This window comes from Ptychodera flava, chromosome 14 (assembly GCF_041260155.1).
Source record: "Ptychodera flava strain L36383 chromosome 14, AS_Pfla_20210202, whole genome shotgun sequence".
NCBI lineage: Eukaryota > Metazoa > Hemichordata > Enteropneusta > Ptychoderidae > Ptychodera > Ptychodera flava.
Window position 1 is genome coordinate 28,608,447 of NC_091941.1, and position 24,561 is coordinate 28,633,007.

Genomic DNA, 24,561 nt, shown 5'->3' on the forward strand with positions numbered 1-24,561 from the left:
ATTATTCATGCATATCGGAGATAGGGAAAGGGCTGGATATATGACAGGTTTTTCATATTTTATACATATTGAGTATATATAATAAATTTAACTGCTTACTTGTTGCTGTGGTCAAGTCAAAGATTGGAGTTTGCTCCAACAAAAAAAATTTCAAGTGTTTCTAGAAGATGTGTACAGTTAGTATACTTTTGTTAGTAACCAAATTGATATTTCAATCCAATTGAAAAAGACAAGTTTGATGATCTCCACAGTGATGTTGTTATTTCGAAAGGGTTTTTTAATAGAGAGGCAGACATACAGATTTGTATGCATCACTGTTCTAGCTCAGTGTGTACCAAGGGCTTGCTTGCTGGCACTTCTATGACCGCCATTCGGTCAGTGTTGATGCTGGTAGGAGGCACTATCCTGGTTTCCCTGTGATAGATTAATGGCTCTTTGGAACCAGCCAGCCCCTAATATAAAGCCTTTCACAGTGTCAATGAAATCTGTGATCAACTCTGACGTAGTGTTTAAACACATTGCAGGGACACTGATAATTGAAAGTATTTTTCAGAAAAGATTTTTTTAGAGTTCATGTCAAATATAAGTAGATATCGTAACTGCAGATCATATATAACTAGTGTTTACATTCTGTGGATGTTTATTGGTCACCTCATGGAGGAAAAGATGCCAAAAATCTGAGAATGAGATTAGATATCGAGTGAAAATACTGGACCTGCAATAGACATGTACACAGAAAACAACCATCCAAAAGAGGTGTGTCCCGGTGAATATCTACTCAAGCTGCCAAATGGAACAAGTGGCTATTTCAAACACATTCAAATGAAGACTTTGATTTGTGGTCTATGAACAAATCATGCAAAAAATTACTACATGGTTATCTTTGACTTTGGTTAGGGCTTTGGTTTGACCTGTGTTACAGCTGCAATGGACAAAAGAATATTGCAACATATTGTCCTTGTATTTCGATTTCTTTAAATGACTTGGGACCTATCATCCATGCCATCTTTTGACATGTCACTGTGTGTAAAAAATCAGCAATCGTCCACAAAGGCTAGTCACCAGCTCAAAACCAGTCTATGGAACAAATTTGATTCACTGCCTGGTAATCTAGTAACCGGAAACCTTACACCATTCTGTTTGATTTAATGATATGGCTAATGATGTCAGGTACAATATCAGTGAACACAGAATTACTTTGTAGAATTTAAAAGAAAACTTTATTCGTGTGACAATGTTTACAGAATATTGCAGTTGATTCAGATATTAAAATTATATTGAAACTACATGACAGTGTTCATAAATGTACCACGCGGACTTAACAGGGTTTCTATGACATAGTTCTTGCTATTCTCATCTTCTCATACAACTCCTGATCCTGTAAAAGATGTACAGACAGTAAAGTTAATTCATATTAAAGTCTAATGGAGGACTTATGTCTCAGAGATGCATTCACAGTGTGTATACAGTACTTTATGAGAGTACTGATTGAGGTTTTTCAACATGAGTATTTTGATACGTTTAAATTTTCATGCTGGGAGCTGAAAAAAGAAAACATTTAAAGTATGAGTACTGATACATGATAATCCTGCACAGCATTCCTGAAAGCAGACGTTAAAGCGTCTTTGAGCTTCAGAGATCATAGTTGGGAGAGCCGTCTTTTGCTTTACAGCTTTCTTCAGTGATCAAACCATAGTTCATGTTCTTTAACAAGGAATTACGGTACAAGAGAAATCATGAGCACTTTTAAAATAAATTTTTAATTTCAAAATTAACAAATTCTAAATGTTTTCATGTGTAAGTTTGATGCATGAATATTAGATATCACATAAAAAAGCTCTAAGATATTTGAGTTTCTTTAAGAACCAACAAATCTGACAGTAATCCATACCTTCTTTGAGACTGATGCCTTGACTTTGCTGAATGCAATTTCAAAGTCCATGTTACTGACTTGCACTGTGAACTGGGTTGGCCTTTGACTGTCTCTGTGATCAGCTGACGTTGGGGGCGCTGTACTGATGAATTTCTTCAGGGCAGACATGGAAGCTTCTCTCGTCAGTGCTGCAAGGTCAGCACCACTGAGCAAAGGAAAGAATATAGAAACTCTAGAATTGTGCCTATGATCTCTATGAAGCTCATTGATGTTTGGAGGAAATATTTCTAATGAAAGTTGCAACAAAAAGCTACACAGATACAATACAGATGGGAAAAAATTGACAACCTCTTTTCACAATTTTCCAACAAATATTTAACAAAATTTGCCCTAATGAAAGGGTTCTCCGTATGTTGTTGTTTATGCTGACATGAGACCTTAAACACGAGGAAAACAGGTTTATCAACGGCTCATGAATTCTACTATTTCACAGACAAAGCAAAGAGAACAAGGAAGAAATTTGGTTATTAAGTTTTTAGTAAGAAAACACCTGCATGAGCATTTCCTTTGTTAAAGGCAAGCAATTTTGTGAAATTGCACACATTGTTTGTAATTTTGATGATAAACAGGATCACCTGACTGTAAAGTGTCATATGACAACGGTGAATTGATTGAAGACATCAAAGAAGAAGTACAACATGAGAATACTCACGTAAATCCTTCACATCTACTGTCACTGGAAATCTCTTCAATGCTGACATCCCCAGCAAGGCATGGTTTAGTACCATTCTGGGAATCAAATGACATGCCTGAGTAAGTCGCAGTTGACATTTACAAAGAAAAGGTACTTTGATGACCAGCTTGGCCATGGCCATATGAAATATTAGGAATGACATTGTACATTTGCAAGGGGCGTCATGAAAACTATGGCAATAAGCAGTACAAGTTTCACACTGGTAGTTAACAAATCAGGAAATTCGGACACCCGGAAATTGCTGTTTTCAAAAAACAAAAATCAAATGCCCAAATCATAATGTCCAATAGTGCTACCAAACCAAAATGAAAGACTAGATAAACCGACCGAAAAAACTAAACCGGACCTACCTTGGTAATGGTTTGTAGTATTTTCCTCCTATCAGCCTGGCTGGGAATTCCCACATAAAGTATTTTATCTAACCTGCCAGGTCTGAGAACGGCAGGGTCTATGATATCTGGTCTGTTGGTAGCACCCATGATGAAGACCTGTTTCCTGGTTTCTAGGCCGTCCATCTCAGTGAGGAGTTGGTTGACAACCCTGGCGCTTGAACCAGACTGAAGAAGAAAAGTGTTTGGGAAGAAGTAAGGTGAAAGTAAGGTTATCTAACTAATGAAGAAATATTCTCATGGAGCATGATAAATTTACATTTGGACGGCATACACCTATTGTAACATGGAATAGCCTTGCTAAATGCATGATTGAAACACATACAATGACAAACTGCACGGGCTATCCTTCCATCAATTACATGTCATCATCAATCAATCATGTGCAAAATGCAATATGCATGTAGCATCAATTTCACATAAAAATTTGTATTGCTCAGTGGTTTACAGAAAATGAGCAACTCAAGCAAACGACTGTTTGATGTATCATTGTAATCAGCTACGCTTAAAATCAGCCTGAACGGAGGGTACCAAATTTACATATTTTATCGTGTTCTAGAGCCTCGTTTTCGCTACCTCGCTGAGTGCCGAAGTGTGAATGGGAGAGACGGCGTACGATCTCAAAAACAAGGCCGTGAACTCAAACAGAAACTTATCCTTCTTTTAACTATAACGATTTTGATTGTAAATAAACCATTTATTAAGATTTTTCAAAGTATTTGACTAGAGAGTGCACAATTTTTTTACGATGGCACAATTTCCGTGCCAAGGCGAACGATCGAACGACGTATTGGAATCCAACTTTTGCCGAAAAACCTAACTTTTAAGGGGCTTGTAGAGAAGCCAAACTGAAACTTTCAGAAAATGTTTTTTATAGTATCGATAGTAAGTGGTCCAAATTTCAGGGCCGTACGATATATTGCATGTATTTGCGGCATGATTAAGTGACGCCGTGTAGAGACTGGTGTGCGCATTGAATTGAGGCGCCGGCGTCCATGCTGCTGAGTACGGTAAACGGACAACGCAAGTATAGCTGTTTTACGCTGTTGTTCACGGGTTTCCCATCACGTGTACAGAAATAAGACACCCTACACTCAGTGTGACAGTTTTCAGACATTTAATGATATGCTGTTCGTTGTACTCACTTCGCTCTGTATTGATCGCGGTTTTACAAGTTATAGTACTGCATATTAAGTCAGGTGATGCTGCTGTCCCGTTTTGGATAGTTTTTTTTCCGGTACAAGCTATTTCGGGCGCTACAAACTTGGCGAAGTTAGCCACACCGTACGATACAAGGTGTCGAAAGTGATGAAAATCTCCTTGAAAAATTACTAATGGTCAATCTCCAACTAGAGGGCGCTGTCTGAATTCACGCGTAATCCTCATAAATATATGCTAATTAGGTACCCTCCGTTCAGGCTGAAATTTGCTTTCGGTTTTTGCTCATTTTTCATGATGAAGTCAAGCCAGATAACAATGAACATCAGTCAATTTCTGTGATTCAACTGTAGTTCTTTACCTACCTCAGCAACATTGGATCTTCTAGGACAGAGAGCATCCAGCTCATCAAAGAATATCACACAGGGTGCTGAATTCCTGGCCCTCTGAAAACACTGCCTGACTGCTCGCTCACTTTCACCGACATACTGTAGAAATAGAGAAAGAGCATGCATCAATAATTGTTTTCTGACCCAATTTTAAGTCTCAATTTTGACACATCTCAGTTAAGTATTGTTTATCCAGTTTTCAAATTCTATAAACTGAAGTATATACATGTATGTGCCTTTAGCATTCACAGCCTTTAGCATTCACAGGAAATAGCTGAGCCTATTTTAGTAGATTTATGAATTTCAAGCACGATTACAGAGAACTTCAGCATGTTTAAGTGAGTTTTCACTGGGTGAGAAATAACAATTAAGTCGTTGTTAATGACATGACATGAAAAAAATGGAAACAAAATGGCAGCCCAGTGGCCATATTAGATAGTATCACCAAAATCAGTCGACATGTATGTATATGCCATAGCATACCCTTGTGCCAAGTTTCAAAGAAATCAGCCTGAGCACGCCTGAGATATCTTGTGGAGCCAAGGATGCATGCCACCCAATCTGTAAGTCCCCAAGACTTCGTCAACGGGGACTAACAGGAAAAGATACAGCAACATTGAAACTTCTGACAAACATTTAAATTACCAAAAGGATACACAAGAAGTTTTTCTCAGAGTAGAGGTACTTGTTTAAAAGAAAAGTGCAGCAAATTACATGCAGTGCTTTGAAAATGGCAAGTCTAAATGATCACTTACCATATTCAGGAGTTCAGGCCCTTTGACAGATATGAAGTTAATGCCTGACTCGTTGGCGACAGCTTTTGCCAGGAGGGTTTTGCCACACCCTGGGGGGCCTGCCAGTAATATCCCTGGAGGACTCGTTAATCCCAGTGACTGGAATGCAGTTGGGTTCCTGACTGGTGCCTGAGTAAACGGATGGAAAGAATAACGATAAAAATCTATTACTGTTCATGTATCAGCAGTTCTGATATAAAGAACCTTCCATCATACTTTGTGTAGCAGACAAGCTAGTTGATACACAGATGAAGTCGCTTACGAAATTTCAACAACTTGATGATTAGACAGTTTATTTTCAATATCTGATGATGAATCCCATGAAATGCTTACCAGTATTGCCATCGTAAGTTCCTCTCGTACTTCTTCCAAGGCTCCGATATCATCCCACGTTACATCCGGTATTGTAGCAAAGCCTTCTCTCTTAGCAGACGGCTGGACCAATGGCAAGGCCATCTGTCTCAAACAAAGAACACAAAGTGATGAATTGAGTGTTGTGTCGTTATTTTTGAAATAACTACACAACACACACACATTTTTTAAGGTCTAACAATATTTCGCAAGGTGAAATGTTTTTGTAATATACATGTATCAGATAGTACATGATTTAGGCAAATGAATATTGTTTATTGATAATGAATCATTATTGGTTAATGTTCATACCTTAAAGGGCCATAGTCGCCCATTTTCGTGGTTTGTTGATACGAGATACTATTTATATTGTTTGACATGTTGAAAGATACTGAATGAATGGGTCACCATGCATATATTCGACCCCGGTTTTAGACACGATACATGAACCCATCGCAAGAATGAGTTAATGGTCATGACCATTAATTAATTCATTCTTGCGATGGTTTCATTTAATTTGTCTACAACCGGGGTCGAATATATGCATGGTGACCCATTCATTCAGTATCTTTCAACATGTCAAACAATATAAATAGTATCTCGCATCAAACAAAATTCACGAAAAATGGGCGACTTTGTCCCTTTAACAACTCTAAGAAATACACTCTGTATAAATGAATACATTTACAAGGGAAATCAAGCATTAGATTTGGTATGTACCTTAATGACCACATATCTCTCTGTTGATGGAGAGAACTTCATTGGAGAGCAAATCACTGATCTTTGTGCAGGGTGAGAGAACCTTGAGCATGATGAAGTTCTGCAGTATTGAGTGGCTATGAATTTGTGATCCACAAGAAAACAATGGAATTGGTATTTTTGCATCGGGTAGGTATGAATACCGTGTCAAATTTATGTCTTAAGAATAGTTTAACAATAAATGGTATTGATATTACATACTTGAAAGTCTTGCATGCCAATGCTGAGATCTTGGAGCTGTTCCTGTGTCAATGGAGGTTGATCTCTAAGCCAGCAGAGAACTGTGATAAGAAAACAGTCCCCTTAACAGTGAGTTGTTGTTTATTGATATCTGAAAGTACATACTAATTTTGTTTGACATTATGTGCACATGAATTAAAAAGTTTCATTGTTAAAAACATTGGGACTAAAAATATAACTTACTGTTATTTTCTAATGTCTGTACTATATTGTTTGGTTTGTAACTAAATTGGTTTGTATGGTCATTATCATGAAGTACATACCGTAGTTCACAATGGGTGCAATTGTGAGGAAATACGTGGATGAAATATCCACCTTGACATGCAAGGATTGCTTACTTGTCGTGTAATCTTGCTTAGGAGCTTCCTCAGTCACAAAACTACCATCTGTTGTACCATCAGATGTATCCATGGCAATGGCTTTATGAGATACCTCCAGATCCTTGAAAACCCTTTGAAAATCAAAATGAGCACAATGACTTTAATATCTTATGAACGGATGAAAGTTTGAAAACCATATATTCTAAGGTACTTATTAGCAGTAGTCAAAATAAACGGTTGCTTTTACATTTATGCATCCTTTTCTCAGAATTGTTGTTCATGTATGAATTAGTCTGTGCTGTACTGGTAGACACACCATCTTTTGTCAAGCTGTTGACCGACAAAATACCCGTTTGACATCAGCAATTCTTAAAATAATTTGTACATACATATTCACATCAATGAAGGCCTTTGTTTGCAAAAAAAGTTAAGAAAAAGACAGAGAGAATAGTTTCACCTGTTGACAGCACACATGGCAGCTTCCCTACACAATGACATGAGATCAGCTCCTACAAAACCAGGGGTTTGCGAAGCAAGGAAGTGGAAATTGAAGTCATCTGACAGCTTCAGATTACGGCACATCACTTCAAGTATCCTGAATGATGATAAATACGGTAAGACTTTTACAAATCTCATTTTGACAGGGTGCTGTTCTATGGATGGTAACTGTTTGCACGATTTTGATCCTTGTTCATACTTTCTGGCTAACCTTGATCACAGATTCAAAATTGTTGGAGGGTTTATCACAATATCACAATGATCGGGGGCTTTCTACCTGTACACAGGAAGTTACGTCAGCATCATATAAGCGACTAGGCATTACTTTTCATTGTTAAATATCTTGCATGTCCACACATATTAGATTTAGCAACAGCTTCTGATGTCTCTGTGATTTTATTACCTCTTCCTTGCCATTTCATCCGGAATACCAAGAGATATTTCCCTGTCAAATCTGCCAGCTCTCCGCAGTGCAGGTTCCAGTGAGTCTGCCCTATTGGTTGCGCCAATCACCAACACCTGTGATGAGCTTGTACTCAGTTCTGAACGATATGACAGACAAAACAGGATTAGGGTGACTTAAAATGATTGTGGTGTATGAAAGAATGTCTGTCTCTTTACAAAAATCAGGAAATTTGACTTTCTAGTGATTTTTACCGGTACCGGTAATTTTTTGCCCTGGTATCACAAGATCATATAAATGCATCATTAAGAACGTTTGCAGAGAAATCCCATACTGATATAACATTCACAATAGAAGTCCTCTGCAGCACTATTCAACTCATTTGAAATTTTGGAAGTGCTTTTTCTAGTGTGATTTCTAAGCATGTGATAGTTGTGTCTGTGAACAAAATTTCCCTTAAAACGAGTAAACATTTATTTCTGATATGTTGTTGGAGGTATCTATGGGGACATTTTGCATGTCTCCCATACTGTCATCTGTAAAATTTGTTGTTGCATTATCAAAATGGTCAAATCAAATCACTGACTTTTCATACTCATAACTATGTGTTCCGATGTCAAATTACTTACCATCCATGCATGTTAAAAGCTGTGCAACAATTCTTCTCTCCATTTCCCTCTGAGCTGTCTCCCTCTTTGGTGTGATTGCATCAATTTCATCGATGAACACAATGCAAGGTGCACTGATCTGCCAAGAAAATAAACAATCTCTGTCACCCTAACTCTCTCCATCACCAAAGTATTCCCCTAAGCCAATGTGGCGACAAATGACAAAAGCAATTCTGAGAAAAACTGTTGGTTTCCACAGCCTTGATTCACAAGTATTGTAATCCGTGTGTGGTGTGTTCTGTTTACAATTCAGAATAATGGCTGCCGGGTCGAGAAGAATTACTGAATGATTTTAATGTGATTGGCCTGCAATGTAGACACTCAAAAATAAAATCCTAACGTGTAGATGAGAGCACTTCAAAGTTTGAGAGAGGGATACAGTCTTCAGTTTTTTGGTAGAAATCATACAATTTATATGAAACCTTCCTTTGACTTACCACTGCTTTCTCAAAGAGATCTCTGATATTTTCTTCTGATTCTCCTGACACTCCTGACACAATCTCTGTAGCTGCTATTTTCAGGAATGGAAGATCTAATTCCTGATGAGAAAACAAATTTACAAATTCAATACAAGTCAGAATGGTCTATCTTTTGCCTTTTACCATCACAGTTCGGGAGAACAAGGTGGATAGTTTTAGATGTATTATGGGATAAGCAAGGGTCTGTCAGTGATATAGACTGTCGAGCGTCTGGGTTGGTATTGAAAACCTTGATGTGGCCTTACCATAGATATGCTCATTCAAGAATAACATCGGACTACATTGAGACACGGTACATATATGAATTTTAAAAAATTGTATAGCTCCACAAATTGAAACAGAAAATGGTGAAATAGTGATAGGCTCATAGATGCAGGCAGGAGATGTGTCATCTGGAACCTGACTGAGAAACCTGACAACAATGACGACATAATAATTCATATACCCCTGCAATGGCGTGTGCTAGCAGTGTCTTCCCACATCCAGGTGGACCATGCAAGAGAATTCCTCTTGGTGGAGTGACTCCCAGCTGGTTGTATACCTCTGGATGCCTCATATGCACAAGTAATTTGCATATTTCCTGTAAAATAAACAAAATAGCGTCAATGAACTGTAGCTCCCATCCTGGACTATTTAGTGTTTGTTCTCTGGTCAGATATTTGAACATGTGTGAAAGGGATAAAGTGCATGAAGTGAAAATACTTAAATGAAATGTACTGGAGACAGTGAAATATGTTTAATGTAATTATTCAGAATATAAAATGGAAAAAATACAGAATTAGATATATCGAATACTGTGATACAACCATTAACTCAACAAGTCATTTACAATGACATAGTCCCAACTTGTAATAGGAGTATTAGTCTTGATGGGGCAGGAAAATGTGGTCATTAAGAAGTATCACTGGAGTGTATATGTTGAGATCTATGGGCACATAGGTCTATGTCGTTGTTCCCAATTTGAAACACATGAGGCATGTCTAAGTTATGGTTCTAAATCGGGAAAAAAGATCAGACCTCTAGCAGTATTGGCCAGCCAAGAAATACATATGCGCATTATAAATGAGGTACAAGATGTGACATCTTAAGGTCTAATATCCTATCAAAATTGGAGGGTATAGAACTTGTGGTTACTGAAATATGCATATATATGTATAATCAAGGTCAAAGGTCATCGAGGTCACATGACATTTTGAAAAAAAAAAATTATATTGCTAATTAATCCCTATATGCCAAAAAATCAGATCTCTAGCTCTATTCGCTTGCCCAGAATTAGATGTGTACATAATTAATGAGGTAAAGCGTGTGTTGTCATAAGGTCTCCCATCCTACTAAATACAAAGGACATAGCACTTGTGGTTACTTATTTATTGACATAAACATATATTTTAGGTAAAAGGTCATCGAGATCACATGACATTTGGTCAAAAAATTTCTCTCCTATAGTTATCCCTATATACCAAAAATCAGACATCCAGCTCTATTGGCTCGCTCAGAATGAGATATGCACATAATTATTGAGGTACAGTATGTGGCGTCATACCAAACATGAAGGGTGTAGCACTTGTGGTTACCGAGTTATGGAAAAATATGTATATTTGAGGTCAAAGGTCACCGAGGTCACGTGACATTTTGTCAAAAAAATTGTTTGCTAAGTTATCCCTATATACCAAAATCAGACCTCTAGCTCTATTGGCTCGCTCAAAATTAGATATGTGCATAATTAATGAGGTACAATTTGTGGCGTCATAAGCTGTCCCATCATACCATATATGAAGGGTGGTAGCACTTGTGGTTACTGAGTTATGGACAAATATGTATATTTGAGATCAAAGGTCATCAAGGTCACATGACATTTTGTCAAAATATCCGAGATATCTGCGTGAACGGATGGACTCACGGATGGACGAACAGACGGACATGACCCAATCTATAAGCTCACTGGACTTCATCCGTGGGACTAAAAATTGTGTCACTGCATCCTTTTTGCAATATGAATACGATGAGAAACTAAATTTTTATTTTTCTGTGCCTTATACATGGGAGTCTATGGAGATCTGCCTTATACATGGGAGTCTATGGACGTGTAAACTAAAAATATGCAAATTTCACCACGATTTGCCCAAATTTGGGAAAGGTCACTCCTATGCACTTCCATACCAAGTTTCAAATCAATCGGACTTATGGTTTCAGAGCAGGAGATTTTTTGACCAAAAATGGGAGAAAATTACAAAAAAATTCATGAAAAATAGCAAGTCCAAGATACTGACCCAAGATGCGCACAATCATTTCATGTCAGCCCAAAGTACTTACATGCTAATTTTTCATGTAATCTGCTCAGTGGTTATTGAGTTTTTTCAATTTTGACTGTTTTTACATTTTTTCACTTAATTTGCATATTTTTGGCAATGACAACTTCATTTGAACAAAATCTCATCTACAGCCCATCATCCATGTACACAACCAAATATCAAGATGAAATGTACAGCGGTTTTGGAGTTTTTGATGTTGACGGACAGACATACAGACATACAGACATACAGACATACAGGCGTACAGACATACAGACATACATACATACAGACATTTTCCTAGCCTATAAGAATAGCTTCCATTGCCATATATACATATGGCTATGGGAGCTAATAAAACTAACTACCGTGGTAAGCAAATTCTAAGGCAAAATCTGAGGAACAGCAAATCAGTCTTCCAATAAATCTACATGTATTCTGAACACATAAATATTGCAGAGGAAAGACAATTGTAAAATGATGACACTGCTTATAAGGTATCCAAACAAACACAATGAACGAAATTACTTTTAATACTGAAACAGCACCAGTAAACTTCAGCCTTCCTGACCGTAGAGGTGCATATGAACCCCTAATGATGTCAGAACAACAAAACCAAATTTACAAATCAAACGCAAAGCCATGGGTGACCATCATTAACAAAGATACATTGTGACTGAAAAGATATGCCATATAAATTGACATGATTCTAGTGCTGTTGAAAAACCAATGGTTCAAAGGCAACATATTCGCAAACTGGAAAAGAATATTAGTCAGCCGTGGCTGTGTAATGGTTAATGCAATGACAAAAGGCATAGTAGGGGTATTACAGTTGTCATTTTTGGTGTTTTTTCCCAGAAATCTCACCTGCAAATTGCTATCATTTCCACCGACGTCTGCAAACCTCACTGATGACGTTTTCAACTCAACACCTGAAATGGCAAAACACACATCAAAGTTCACAACCTTGCAGTGTGCAACATTTCCAATTCCTTCAAAACTGGGAAGACTTGGAGCAATTTCACCTGGTGTTCATGAACATCATTAAAATGCTGAAGTCAATGAAATTACCTGGATCTTTCTGCCAATGCAGGATTTGAATACTAGTCAACACTAACTGAAATCAGAAGCAGACTAGCTAAGTAAACTTGACATGGGTCAAGTGAGTACAAAGCAAGATGTAAAGTTTGAATTCAAGCAAGTCACTTATTCAGTGCTCGCTTTACACATTACAGCTCTGATTAACCCTTTGTGCCCCAAAGTTAATTTTTGTACCCTTTCAGATTTTTGTCAAAATTTTGATAAAAATATGTACTCAATTAAATGTGATTTCCAAAATTTGGTCCAAAATTATCAAATAAAAATTACAGAAAAATTCATAAAAAATTAGTAAAATGTTGCACTAAAATTTTAGTGGGATAAAAATTACAGCACCCGAAGGGTTAAAATAATCTTTCTAAATCTTCATTACTTACATGAATGTGTACAAAATTTAAACTTTGCCATTTTCGTCAGCCAAATGTTTTTGTTTACACATGAATCAGGGCATTTGCAGTTTACAGCCAATCACATGACAAGTTACGTCTGAAGCCAAATGCCAAATTTTGCACTAGAAGACCATGAGAATCTGATTTGACTTTTTGAAATGAAAAAAAAATATGCTTACCTCTTTTCTTGTTCTTTTTTCCCTCTGTAACTAATTTTATTCTCTTGTTACTAACATCCTCCACTGTAACAGTGGTTGGATTTATTTTTCTCTTCTTTTGCCGTGATTTCTCCGTTGCCTCTCCATCCGCTTCTTCCGTCTTTGTGCCGTCCTAAATGACAACAGAAATACTGTACCTTTATAGCAGCCTGGATTCACAATCAAATACTCAGACACAACTGAATGACATTCATACCTACTGGTCAGATGGATTACTTTACATGAAGATAATTCACATTGAATCATGGATATACTCATCTTCTTTGAATTTTTCTAGTCAGATACTACTACAACGTACAGATATTACTTTAGGAAAAGAATTACACATTTATTTCTCACCTTCAGCGATGAACTAGACATGATTTCTTTATCCTGAGAATTATCCTCTTCTTTCTGTGCACTGCTTTTTATCCATTTAGTCCTGCTTTTGCTATGAGCTGATTCATTTTTCCACAAAGTTTCACAAACTTTTTCTGTCCCCAGTGTTTTCTGTTTCTTAGGGTCTGCACTTCCACCAAAACTCTCTACATCACCCCTTAAATCAAAGTAAAACAGATCCCGGCCAGAATCCTCATCATTACTTTCCTCCGTGGGCATGTTTCTCGTGATCAACCCACTCTGCTCATTGTCACTGTTCTCAGTACTGGCTGCTGGGGTTGTAGCCACAGAATGGTCTCTACTGCCATTCACGCTGGCACTAGTCTTCTTCATATACAGATTTGTCAAGCTGTTGTTTACCATATTAGTGTCCTGGGGATGTAAAGAAAGGTGTTTGAAAGTTTGACGTGCACAACACTTTGAAAATGCACCGGTCCATGGTCTGAAAATACTTGAACTACAGTACATGTATGCATGAAAGTGTAACCTTGTGTTGAAATAACTTTGATGGACCAGTAAATACCATTGAAAAATAAAGCAACTTGATAATTTGGAATCAAAAATGGATAAATCCTGAAAGCCCAAGAGACTGATAAGTTGGTTTGCTTGATATTATTTGATGGTGTGAGACATTATCGTTGCACCATAGGATGCCAGCTTTCAGCTGGATCAACTTACTGAAACATTTGAAGCAACATTCAAAGAACTTAGCATATGTACTTCTAGTGGGTTAAAGGTATACAGTCACCTGTAATCTGAATATGCCCATATATGGTCAAAGAGGCATTCCTCGGTATTCAAAATGCCCATGTGACGGCACTGTTTTTAAAAAGTGGCCAACAGCTTAAAATCTGTGATTTGTTACATTTTCTCTTTCCATGGTAACTGTGGAAAAATTGGAATAGGTGACAGTATACCTTTAAATCCGGAATTCAATTGGGCCACAGTATAAACAAAACCAAATGCGCAAACACAAGTAGACATACATGTATTTCCAAACATGTTCGTAACACAGGTTTGTTTGTTCTGCCATGTTGTGATCTTTTGGGTGTACGGGGTCTGCAGAACACCACGTGTCCTTTTTATTCTGGAGTAGAACCATTGGACGGTTAAAATTCCTATATCCCTTTTCAATAATTCTGTCTAGTAAAACTTTGACTTTGGGATAAACAGCAAACCTGGAACTCCTCTTGCAAAGCAAAGGAAAGCAAATATTCTATTGATCAAAGAATATGATGTTCCCTGATGCTTGGCCTCTGAGGAAATTACCTGAGTTTCTACATATTCTGGATTATCTGAAGAAAATTCTTCATCACTGTCACTGCTTGAGCCACTACTGTCCATGCCACTGTGCAAAAGTAAAACATTTCATCAAAAACATTAATCAGTGATGAACTATGTCCACACCTGGCTTGAAACACTGTCAAAGTTACCTTACCAGTGATGTCCAAAACTTGGAAAAAACAGAGGGGCGCCCACTTACATAACAATGCATAATTTGCATACTCCTTTGTTGTGCAAATGTATTCTTGTGTATGTTTACCAACATATGAATGGATTGCTGGAAAAACTGAGGGATGGCCCACTACTTAAAATCCCCTTTTGGAGAACAGCTCTAATGAAAAGTACGATGAACCAACAGTGATGAGAGTTTTAAAGGTGTCAACATGTTGTTTTCACTTGCTAAATGAGCGATTACTTTCACCTGCATTAACTATTGATGAAGGTCGAGGGTCAACTCGATTAAAACAAAAGATTTTGGCAGGTAAGTGTGAAAAATGCCAAAATAGTTCTTACAAGTTAGCAATGACCAATAAATTCACTGACTACCAGCAACTGTGGAATGATTGTCTCAAGTATTAAATGTACTCACCTATTAATGTGCCGAGTCCTTTTTGACATGTAACTATCTTCTAAACTATCAAGAGAATCCTGTTCTTGTAACTCAGAGGATATGTGGTCATACACTGCAAAGAACATTACCACATCAAATTGTCACTCAATTTATTCTTCAAATTAAACAGTTTTCAATAACTTGGGAAGCCCAGAAACCATGTGTCATAGCCCAACTGAGGGTGTCACACTTGATTTCCATTACATGTCAGCAGTGGTTGTTGTGCAGAGTAGAAAACACAATAGGGAAAGCTCTTTTACCTTTCTGTACTGACTTCCTGAATACATTTTTCTTTCTTCTCCTGTACTCACTGCATTGTGTGGTTAGAAGGAACAAACAAACCAAGATGAAAGAGAACATCGTGATGAAATTATGTATTGGTTTTACCACTCATTTCTCTCCAGTGTTATTTGTGATAACACTTCGAGTATAACTATCTTTCTTCAGGTAAGGTGTGTGTCATCAGTTTGACATTTGACAGCGTTTTCAATTTTCCTATCAACGTAATGCTGCTACTTCACAAACCATAAGTTATATAACACAGGCTCATCAATATTCATCTTTGCAATGGAAAAAAATGTCAACATCAGACTTTTTTGAATGATCAACTTCTGGTATTATTTTTGGGATACAAGTAGTCATCGCATACAATGATAATAACACATCGGCACTGAGAATCTGTTAAATGAACTTCTGCAATTGGAATCTTCATAGTAAAAGCTTGATCAAGGGGCCACATTATTTTCAATTATGCTACTTCTCTTGGAGTATTGGCAGTAGCTCAGTGGCTATGACCATGTTATCCAAACCAAATGTGAAGTGTGATGAGCAAGAGCCTGTGAATTGGTCCATTTACATTTTCTGTGCATGTTGGTACTTTTTGACTGTAGTTAGCGATGACTTGTATCTCTGCAGGGGGTGAGCAAGTCATTTTCAGATCCACTAGCCAACAGGTTAGTAGCCTAAAACTTGATTACTAGGCTAGTAGCCATGGCTCAATTTTAACCAGCCCACTAGTCAACATTTTAGTTACCAGCTGAATAATTCACTGGTTTGTTGGGCTACGAGAAGCAAAGACTTCTAATCCGGTCTTAAACTACTGGCCTATGATTTCGACCTAGTGGATTTGCTCACCCCTACCCATGCTTTTATAGCAGTAGGAAAAAGTAAAGAAGAATGCCGGAAAGTCCATTTCATTCATCTTGGGTTACCTGTAAGTTGTTTGCAAATCTTCGACTATTGTGTCTATGTGAACCTTTGATCTCTGAGAACTGACAAACTGAAACGGAAATAGAGTGGAATAATTTAACATCAGTCACCACATTGACGGATGGCTTACAAGCTTTTGCCTGCATTGATTAATATTTCTATAGATGTTCAATTGATGCTCCTGTGTGCACGCAGAGATAGTCTCATATACATGATACGTTGTTTTTTTTAGTGGCATTCATGGTATGACGTCCAAGGATGTCACCGTAAGTAGTGGATCATGACCTTTCAAAGTAAACCAATATTTTAGGGTCTTGTTGTCCTGGGTGCAGGATCCAGTTGACATGTGGTCAAGTTGACCAGTTACTAAATCGAAACCCTTGCTTTGATTTAGGCCTATGGACTGTAATTCAATGAATAGTAGCTGCAATAATTGTAGCCCTCAGGTCGTGCACCGGCTTCTGTTGCATTGGCTGTGTAGCTAGCCAGTAGGGCTACGGACCATTGAAAGTGCAGAAATTTTGTCCAGTAGATTTTCTGGGTACAGAAATGGTCACACAGGCAGTACGTGAACCTTCCCTTATCTCAAGGAAATTTGCCATAATCTTGCTTCCTGGTCATAAGCAATTCCATCTACACTAATGAAATGGTCAACAATGTATACTAGCTAAGTCTGGAAAATGACAGTTCAATCATAGACACTGTAGTTTCGCTTCTACTGTCCATGGTCACATTTGGTGAAATGGAGGCAAGATGTAAGATGGGGTGAATATGAAGGAAAACTTTGCTCCATGTCGTTAAACCATTTTTCAAGACAGTAGTCTCACTTCTGCTGTCCATGGTCACATTTGGCCAAATCAAAGCAAAATGCATGTTGGCGGCATGCGGATTTGAAGGAACACTTCATAGTTGTTAAACCGCCGTTTGTCAGCCTAAAGTATACACTGTTGACAATTTCTTTAGTGTAGATGGCATCGCGAAATTTCCATACGGAAAATTTGCTGCCTGTGCGACTGTTTCTGTGCCTAACAGATCTGCTGGACAAAATTTCTGTGCTTTCAATAAGTCCAGAATTGTACCCTTTGGGCCAGCACTACACAACCAGCATGACAGAAGAAGATGGCACACGGCCTTTAGGCTGTAGGCCAACTACAATTATTGTAGCTGCAAAATTGAAGCTCTACAGTGAGGGGGTCGGTGAGTTTTGGCTTTTGCGACCTCGCCCACCAGTAGACGTACAATGTCAAAGGCCTTGTAGCGTTCAAAATAAGCAAGCCGCACATGGCGCGACATTTTGATGTGAAATCCCACATATTACTGCATTTAGTTGTATCGATTTATCACTACTGAAGACTAAACACTATACTACACTAACCCTGTCGTTTATAGGGTTTGGTATTTGTTGATTGTCTTCCAAACACATTTCTTGGAGCTGCCATTACCAACTTCCGGTAATTGCGGCTCCCAGAAACATGCTCAATGTTTTTGGAACGCGATTGATAAGTTGGAACAAATACCAAATCCCATAAACAACAGGGTTAGTGTAGTATAGTGTTTAGTCTTCAGTAGTGATAAATCAGGACGACCAAATGCAGTAATATGGTGGATTTCACATCAAAACACCATGCCATGTGAGGCGTGCTTATTTTGAACGCTACAGGGCCTTCGTCATTGTAGCTGAACTGGTGAGCGAGGTTGCAAAAGAACCAAAACTCACCGACCGCCTCACCATAGAGCTTCAATTTTGCAGCTACAATAATTGTAGCTAAATACAGAGATTCAAGGGTTTTGTGTGTGGTGCCCGGCTCTCCATGATTGTAGCAGTGCTACTGTGCCCGGTTTTCCTGGTAGTTGTATCGGGACCGTGCTTCACTGAGGGGGTACATAACATCAAAAAGATAGGAAGGGCCCAGGCTTCCTACCTTCTTGATTTTATCATGGAAGTAGGAAGGCGCTCATCCTTCTACCTCCATGGTTTCATGTACCTTTTGTTTTGATGAATGAGAGTAATGTGACTCTGCTAAATAATCTTCACTTTTATAAAACAGACACATGAAACATACCAGTTCTACTCTCTTGAAAAGCTGTCTGTCGCCGATGTACGGTTGTCTTGACGGAGTGACAGGTTTGTGCATTTGTTTTCTTCTTCCCATGACGGTTGTGAGTGTAAACCTCCGCACACTTTAACTTCAGCACTCAAAAACGGGCACGAAGATAACAACATGGGAACGATGACAAAGTTCCTCCGACAACCAGGTAGCCAGACTTTAACTATTGGAGCAGTGTTGCAGGACTCTACTCTGCATTCCTAATCAGCACTAGAGTGATAACATAGAATAGCAATGTTCAAAAGCACGTTTCTTGTATAGCGGAAGTAATTCATTGACCTTTCGACCTTTCGTAGTTATCATTTTCCACGTTGAGGGCGTCGTACAAGAAAATCATGGCGGCGACCGTAAGAGGTGTACGACTTCGCGGTATATCACCGTATTTTCCACTTGCGATATCCCGTATAACAAGGCAAATCTATTGCACCGCAAACCTGACAAGTGATGCAATAGATCAAAATACACAGGTGAGAAAATAATCGATTCAAAGTAAGAATTTTTGTGATATAAGTTCGACACGTGAGCGTCCGGACAGGTACTTGGAAGTTGGAGTTGGACAAGTTGGTAACGTAAATGGTATACATTGTCTTGCTCCAACTTCCAAGTCTGTGGACATATAAATAATATGTAACAGGTCTGACCTGAGAGCGAGCGCAGCGTAGTATATCGTCATTGATGTTTTCAGGCAATAGCATGCTAATTTCTGTGTTTGATGCATGATTCATAACTTGGCCATTGACTCGTTGAGTTGGGTCCTACTAAAAACTGCCCGGCAATGCCCGGCAATGCCCGGCACTGCCCGGCGACAAACAGGGCACTGCCCGGCACGAAATAAGCGCGTCAGTTATCACAAGAAGTTTATATCTACATACCACAGACCACTAACTCTTATAAAAACCTGAAAAACGATAGTTCAAGCCTCAAAAACGTCGATTACTGGTCTTTAGTTACGGCGTTTGTAACCTTACGCTGGGCCAGCTAGCCCTCAGAATAATGAATTGTACATCGATAACATCAAAAGTGGAAAAAAACAACGGGAATCTGGAACTGTCAAATGCAATATGCAAGCACTTGCTTTCGGACACCCCATCCAGCAAGACTTCAAAGTACAAGGCGAAGTTTCGTTTAAATTTCGATAGGCTGCTACCCCTTCTCTCAGTAAATAGTTGGTTCTGTAAACAAGATTGCGTAGGGCCGGCCCAGCGTAGGGTTACGAACGCCGTAACTATAAACCAGTAAATCGACGTTTTCGAGGCTTGAACTATGGTTTTTTTAGGATTTTAATAAGAGTTAGTGGTCTGTGGTATGTAGATATCGACTTCTTGTGATAGCTGACGCGCTTATTTTCGTGCCGGGCAGTGCCCTGTTTGTCGCCGGGCAGTGCCGGGCATTGCCGGGCAGTTTTAGTAGGACCGTTGAGGTTGAATTGTTGTCAATTGTTTCTAGAATAACATTTATAGCAATTTAACTCGGAAATGCCAAGTTCACAAACGAAAATTATTTAAAACTGGTAAATTATATGATTCCGATCAGTTTATTATATTAAACAGGGGCGGGAACAGAGGCAGTCTGATGTAAAACACCGTACTTGATATGTCCGTTCGGTAGCGAGCTCTCAGCACACATTGTTTAATTTCTCGCGTGAGTTGACCGTTCGTTCTCGCGAGAGTAGGCTTGTTTCAAAATGGCGGCGCCTAGTGATGACCGATCTGGGCCTTCAAAAGTGATCGAAAATAGTCATTTTGAAACAAATTTCACACTTTCTTTGGAACGGAGAGATTCTTTTGTCGGCAATACACATTGTCGAGTAGTTTTTGTGGTAGATGATATCTTTAATTTCACGCAATCCGTGTAAAGTATTCAAAATGGCCGCCTCCATGGAACTGTGCTCTCTTTTCAAACTCGTAGTATATAGAGATTCCATTCTAAATTTCTTGTACACGCATTAGTCTTAATGCTCGCGCTTCGCGAGCGGCCTTCGGCCGCTCTCGCTGCGCTCGCTATCAAAACAGAATAAATTGAAGAAATGGACTTCAGAAGACTGTCAGGCTAGGTGGTAGGCAGGTGCTTAGATCGTGGGGCGAGAACGCCTCGCCCAGCACGCTTGGCCGGACAGTAACTGCTCTGAAGGGACAAGCTAACCGACCCGGGGGGGGGGGGGGCAGTGTATCGTATACCACAGTCCTTCTATCCTATAGAGGGACTGTGGGTATACGCAGGGAAAAAAAACTTCCTTTCCCTACAGTGAACACTCCACACGCCTGTGTTGGGTGCCCAGCTCTACACTATATATGTACACCACAGGTGCTTGTGAAGTCGATCGCCTACAGTTGTACAATACTATGATACTACCAAGGGAAAGGGGCATGAAATGATGAAATTCAATCACCTTGTCACTCACGTATTCCAGTTCTCTGAGTCGTTGAGCATGATAAAAGACAGGGACCTGCATATATCATACCGTCATCATTGAAGTACAGTAGTATCAAAATCACTGAATCTGGCAATGAGATTGACAAAAATGTCAAAACAGTCAAAGTATCTCTAGCTTACTTCAATATCACTATTTAATACAAGAAACAATCTCGCTTTTTTTTTTGCTAGGAATATAACCCTGCCCTTTTATCAAAAGAGGAGATCATTCTCCCCCGGCGAAAGAAGAGAGATTCCACCGCTGTGTTGCAGGCACTGGCATCAACGGTTGGTAAAGATCCTACCGCCAAACCATACATCTACCACGACGACAGCTACCTCTTACCATACACTGGTGGTCAGTCTCAGCTGTATGCCTTGGCCAGCGAATCGGGAAAGAAGGCAGCGGAGTATGTCATGCATAGGTTTCCAGAGATATTCACAGCCATTGACCATGATGAGCCCAAGATCGCGTGCCTGTACCCCAAAGTTGATGGGTACATCATAGAGGATGCATGTGAGGAAGGTTTACTGGAAAGAGTGAACAATAGAGATATAAAAGCAGCTATGGAAATGTATGATAAAATCACAGAGGGAGGAGGGGAACTGAGCCTTGAAGCTAGTAATTGTCTCCTAGATATGCTATGTTTCTACGCCGGGCAAGAACCCCGGGAGAAGTTTGTAGATAGCAGTTCTGCAGAGCAAGCTGGTGAAGATTTAGAAGAAGGGGATGGACAAGAAAGGAAACCAAGAGGTGGAAGGGCTGCCAAAATGGCTGCTAGACTTAAAGACAGAGTCACGTGGCAGGATGGCAACTATGCTGAGAAGGTTTTCAACTCCATGCAAGAGAGGGACGGTGACAGCTACTGTAGCATGATACGTGGGATGGCCAAGCATGGTGCCTCTGCCAGAGCCTTCGAGATGTATAATGAGATGCAAGACAAGGATATCAAATGCAGAGTTGAAGCCTACAATGCGCTCATTAGTGCTGTATTGGACATCAGAGAGTCGTACACAGACAGATGGCAGGTTGTTGAGCAGCTCTTGAAACAGATGAAAGTGGAAGATGTTCAACCGACGCTAGCCACATTCAATTCTGTTCTGAGTGCCCAGGTGAAGATGGGTGCCATTGGCCGGAAAACTGCCTTGCAAACAATCAGTGAGATGAAGGCCATAGGTATCACACCCACTTTGGCAAGCTACTCCATTCTGTTGGCCATTTTCTACAAACCAAACCTTCCTTTGAATGATATGCTCTATGACATCATAGATGAGATTGAAGGCAAAACGTTCCCCATCAACGAACGTGGTGACACCAGGTTCTTTGTTGACGCAATGAGAGTGTGCGAACGTCTCCGCGATGTCAATCTGGCACACAGGCTCAACGACTTGGCCAACGTTGGAGATCATCACAGGTTACTGGGTAATAGAGCCATGAGGTTCTCTTACTACAATAACCTGTTCAGCCTGACGTGTCAGATGTCACCACCGGACAAGATAATGGAGGTCTACAAGACATACGTACCGTCAGCAGTTGTTCCAAACTTGAGTGGCATGATGGATCTACTGAATGCTGTGGAGATGTACAACATGCAAGATAAGTTACCTGACCTGTGGCAAGACAGCAAGGAGTACGGCCACATCTTCAGTCAACAGCTGATTGAACAGCTCCTGTATCTCATGGCTAAGGATGATTTCCCGTCTGACCTGCAGCAGCAGTTTGGGGACATTGCCATGGACATTTGCAATGTGATATCGAATTCAGCAAAGAAAAGGGACCCTAAATTGCAGTGGGGGACTACCTCGCTGGGCCACATTGTAACACTGTGTTTGAAAGCAAAACGTCTGGGTGATGCCTGGACAGTGATGCGGTTGTTCAAGGAGAACCACAAAGTTCCCGGTTCACATGTGGTTGATTTGTTTCTAGATGCATGCATTGAAGTCCAGGACACTGGGAAGGCAATCGGTGCTGCTGACGTTGTCATCAGCGCTGGACTGTCTACCTTTCCAGGGTACATTGAGAAAATCAAAAAACAAATGAATCTTTCTGCCAAAGAGCTTCTCCAGCTGGAAGAAATGGCCAAAAATGCTGAAGAACTTTGAAGATTACTCTAGGAAATCCAATTCAATGATGTGGCATGCGATGTTTAAATTAGTAAATACTTGTACACGAGCAAACTACATACCGGTACCTAAAAATTTCACAACTTACCATATTTGATATTGTAAAGTAAATCATGCCATTGTAGTTTGATTATCAGTTTTATGATATTACAGCAGCATACCAGTGTTCATAGCCTTTGTATCCTACAGAGTCTGATACTGTACATACATGTATTGTATACATTTAATAAAATGACAATACATGGTTTGCATGATCAGTGTGTTCAGTTGTCTTCTGTATGTTGATTGATATTTGTCTTGTGTATCGTTAAACAGTGTAGTTCAAAAGGCTTATTGTTGTGATGTTCAGTTGTGTTTTTCACATTTGTTCATAAAAAGATGACTGAGCAATGACTGTAGACATTCAGTGTATCGACCTTGACTAATTGAATAAAATTGCATGCTATTCATGAATCCACAATTGCTGTAGTTGATCATCTTTTTGACATATCAAAATTGTCTCAGATTTTCTTGTCTTTTCACCCATCATGACCTACTCATCAATATCCCGTACAAGAAGCACTCTAGATACCTGTTTTCATTTCCTTGAAGTGTATAGAAGTATCAATTTATAGCTTCACAGTATGACCTTTATGACAATTTGATGCACCTCTGAATGTGAAGGTTCTCTTTCCAAACAAAAAGAATTGACATTAACACGAGGACAGAATTTAAAAAAAATTCTTGAATACTGCGCGTCTCAAAACTGAGCGGGCACACCAGTTCCATTGATGATACCATGTGTACATAAATCACACCCGTTAAACCCAGATAATTGTGCTGTCATGACCAGCTGTTTCACATACTGGATTATTTTTATATAAGAAAAATTGTTTATTCATTACTGCCCTCTTACTGCACTGTAACATGGCACAAATAGCAGACATGCCAGTTGTGACTCTCAAATGTGCCCACGGGGCACAGCAGTCAGTCCCCATGGGTGGGATTCTTTGTGCAACGGTTTATTTTGTTAATTTTGATATTTCAGATAAAGATTTCAACTCTAAATCGTCTGACTACTTTTCTTTATTACCTGCAAGTTCTTAGCTCCTCTCCAACCCGTGTACACACTACTCAAATTGAAGCGCAAACACTGCCAACTTGCTAATCGGCTGTCTGTCCCTATCAGCGGATTAATTAAGTCAACACCACAGCGGTCACAGACTTAGTAAAATAAGTCTTATTTTACTGTGTGGGACACCTGTGGTGTTGACTTCACCAATTAATCTGCTGATACTGACAGCCGATTAGCAAGTTGGCAATGTTTGTGGAGCGGTATGTACATAGGTTTGAGATGAGATAAGGACTTGTAGGTAATAAAGAAAA

General features: G+C 39.2%; 2 protein-coding genes across 2 annotated transcripts; one reads left to right on the forward strand and one right to left on the reverse strand.

Annotated features, from left to right (window-relative positions):
* Nucleotides 1-1,193: 1,193 nt before the first annotated feature.
* LOC139150052 (nuclear valosin-containing protein-like) lies at nucleotides 1,194-18,938 on the reverse strand. The gene is made up of 22 exons (XM_070722202.1): nucleotides 18,616-18,938; nucleotides 16,555-16,622; nucleotides 15,604-15,653; nucleotides 15,323-15,416; nucleotides 14,719-14,797; nucleotides 13,411-13,821; nucleotides 13,033-13,183; nucleotides 12,234-12,298; nucleotides 9,521-9,655; nucleotides 9,034-9,135; nucleotides 8,558-8,675; nucleotides 7,929-8,067; nucleotides 7,485-7,622; nucleotides 7,046-7,158; nucleotides 6,669-6,748; nucleotides 5,691-5,813; nucleotides 5,319-5,486; nucleotides 4,540-4,662; nucleotides 2,978-3,184; nucleotides 2,586-2,662; nucleotides 1,892-2,078; nucleotides 1,194-1,378 (listed from the first exon to the last, which is right to left on the reverse strand). Exons 1-22 carry the CDS (start codon nucleotides 18,703-18,705, stop codon nucleotides 1,331-1,333), a joined length of 2,766 nt encoding a protein of 921 aa, XP_070578303.1. The 5' UTR covers nucleotides 18,706-18,938; the 3' UTR covers nucleotides 1,194-1,330.
* A 41-nt stretch (nucleotides 18,939-18,979) lies between these two features.
* On the forward strand, nucleotides 18,980-23,656 carry LOC139150053 (small ribosomal subunit protein mS39-like). The gene is made up of 2 exons (XM_070722203.1): nucleotides 18,980-19,127; nucleotides 21,265-23,656. The coding sequence occupies exons 1-2, from the start codon at nucleotides 18,996-18,998 to the stop codon at nucleotides 23,173-23,175; spliced, it is 2,043 nt and encodes a 680-aa protein (XP_070578304.1). The 5' UTR covers nucleotides 18,980-18,995; the 3' UTR covers nucleotides 23,176-23,656.
* The last annotated feature ends 905 nt before the right edge of the window (nucleotides 23,657-24,561 follow it).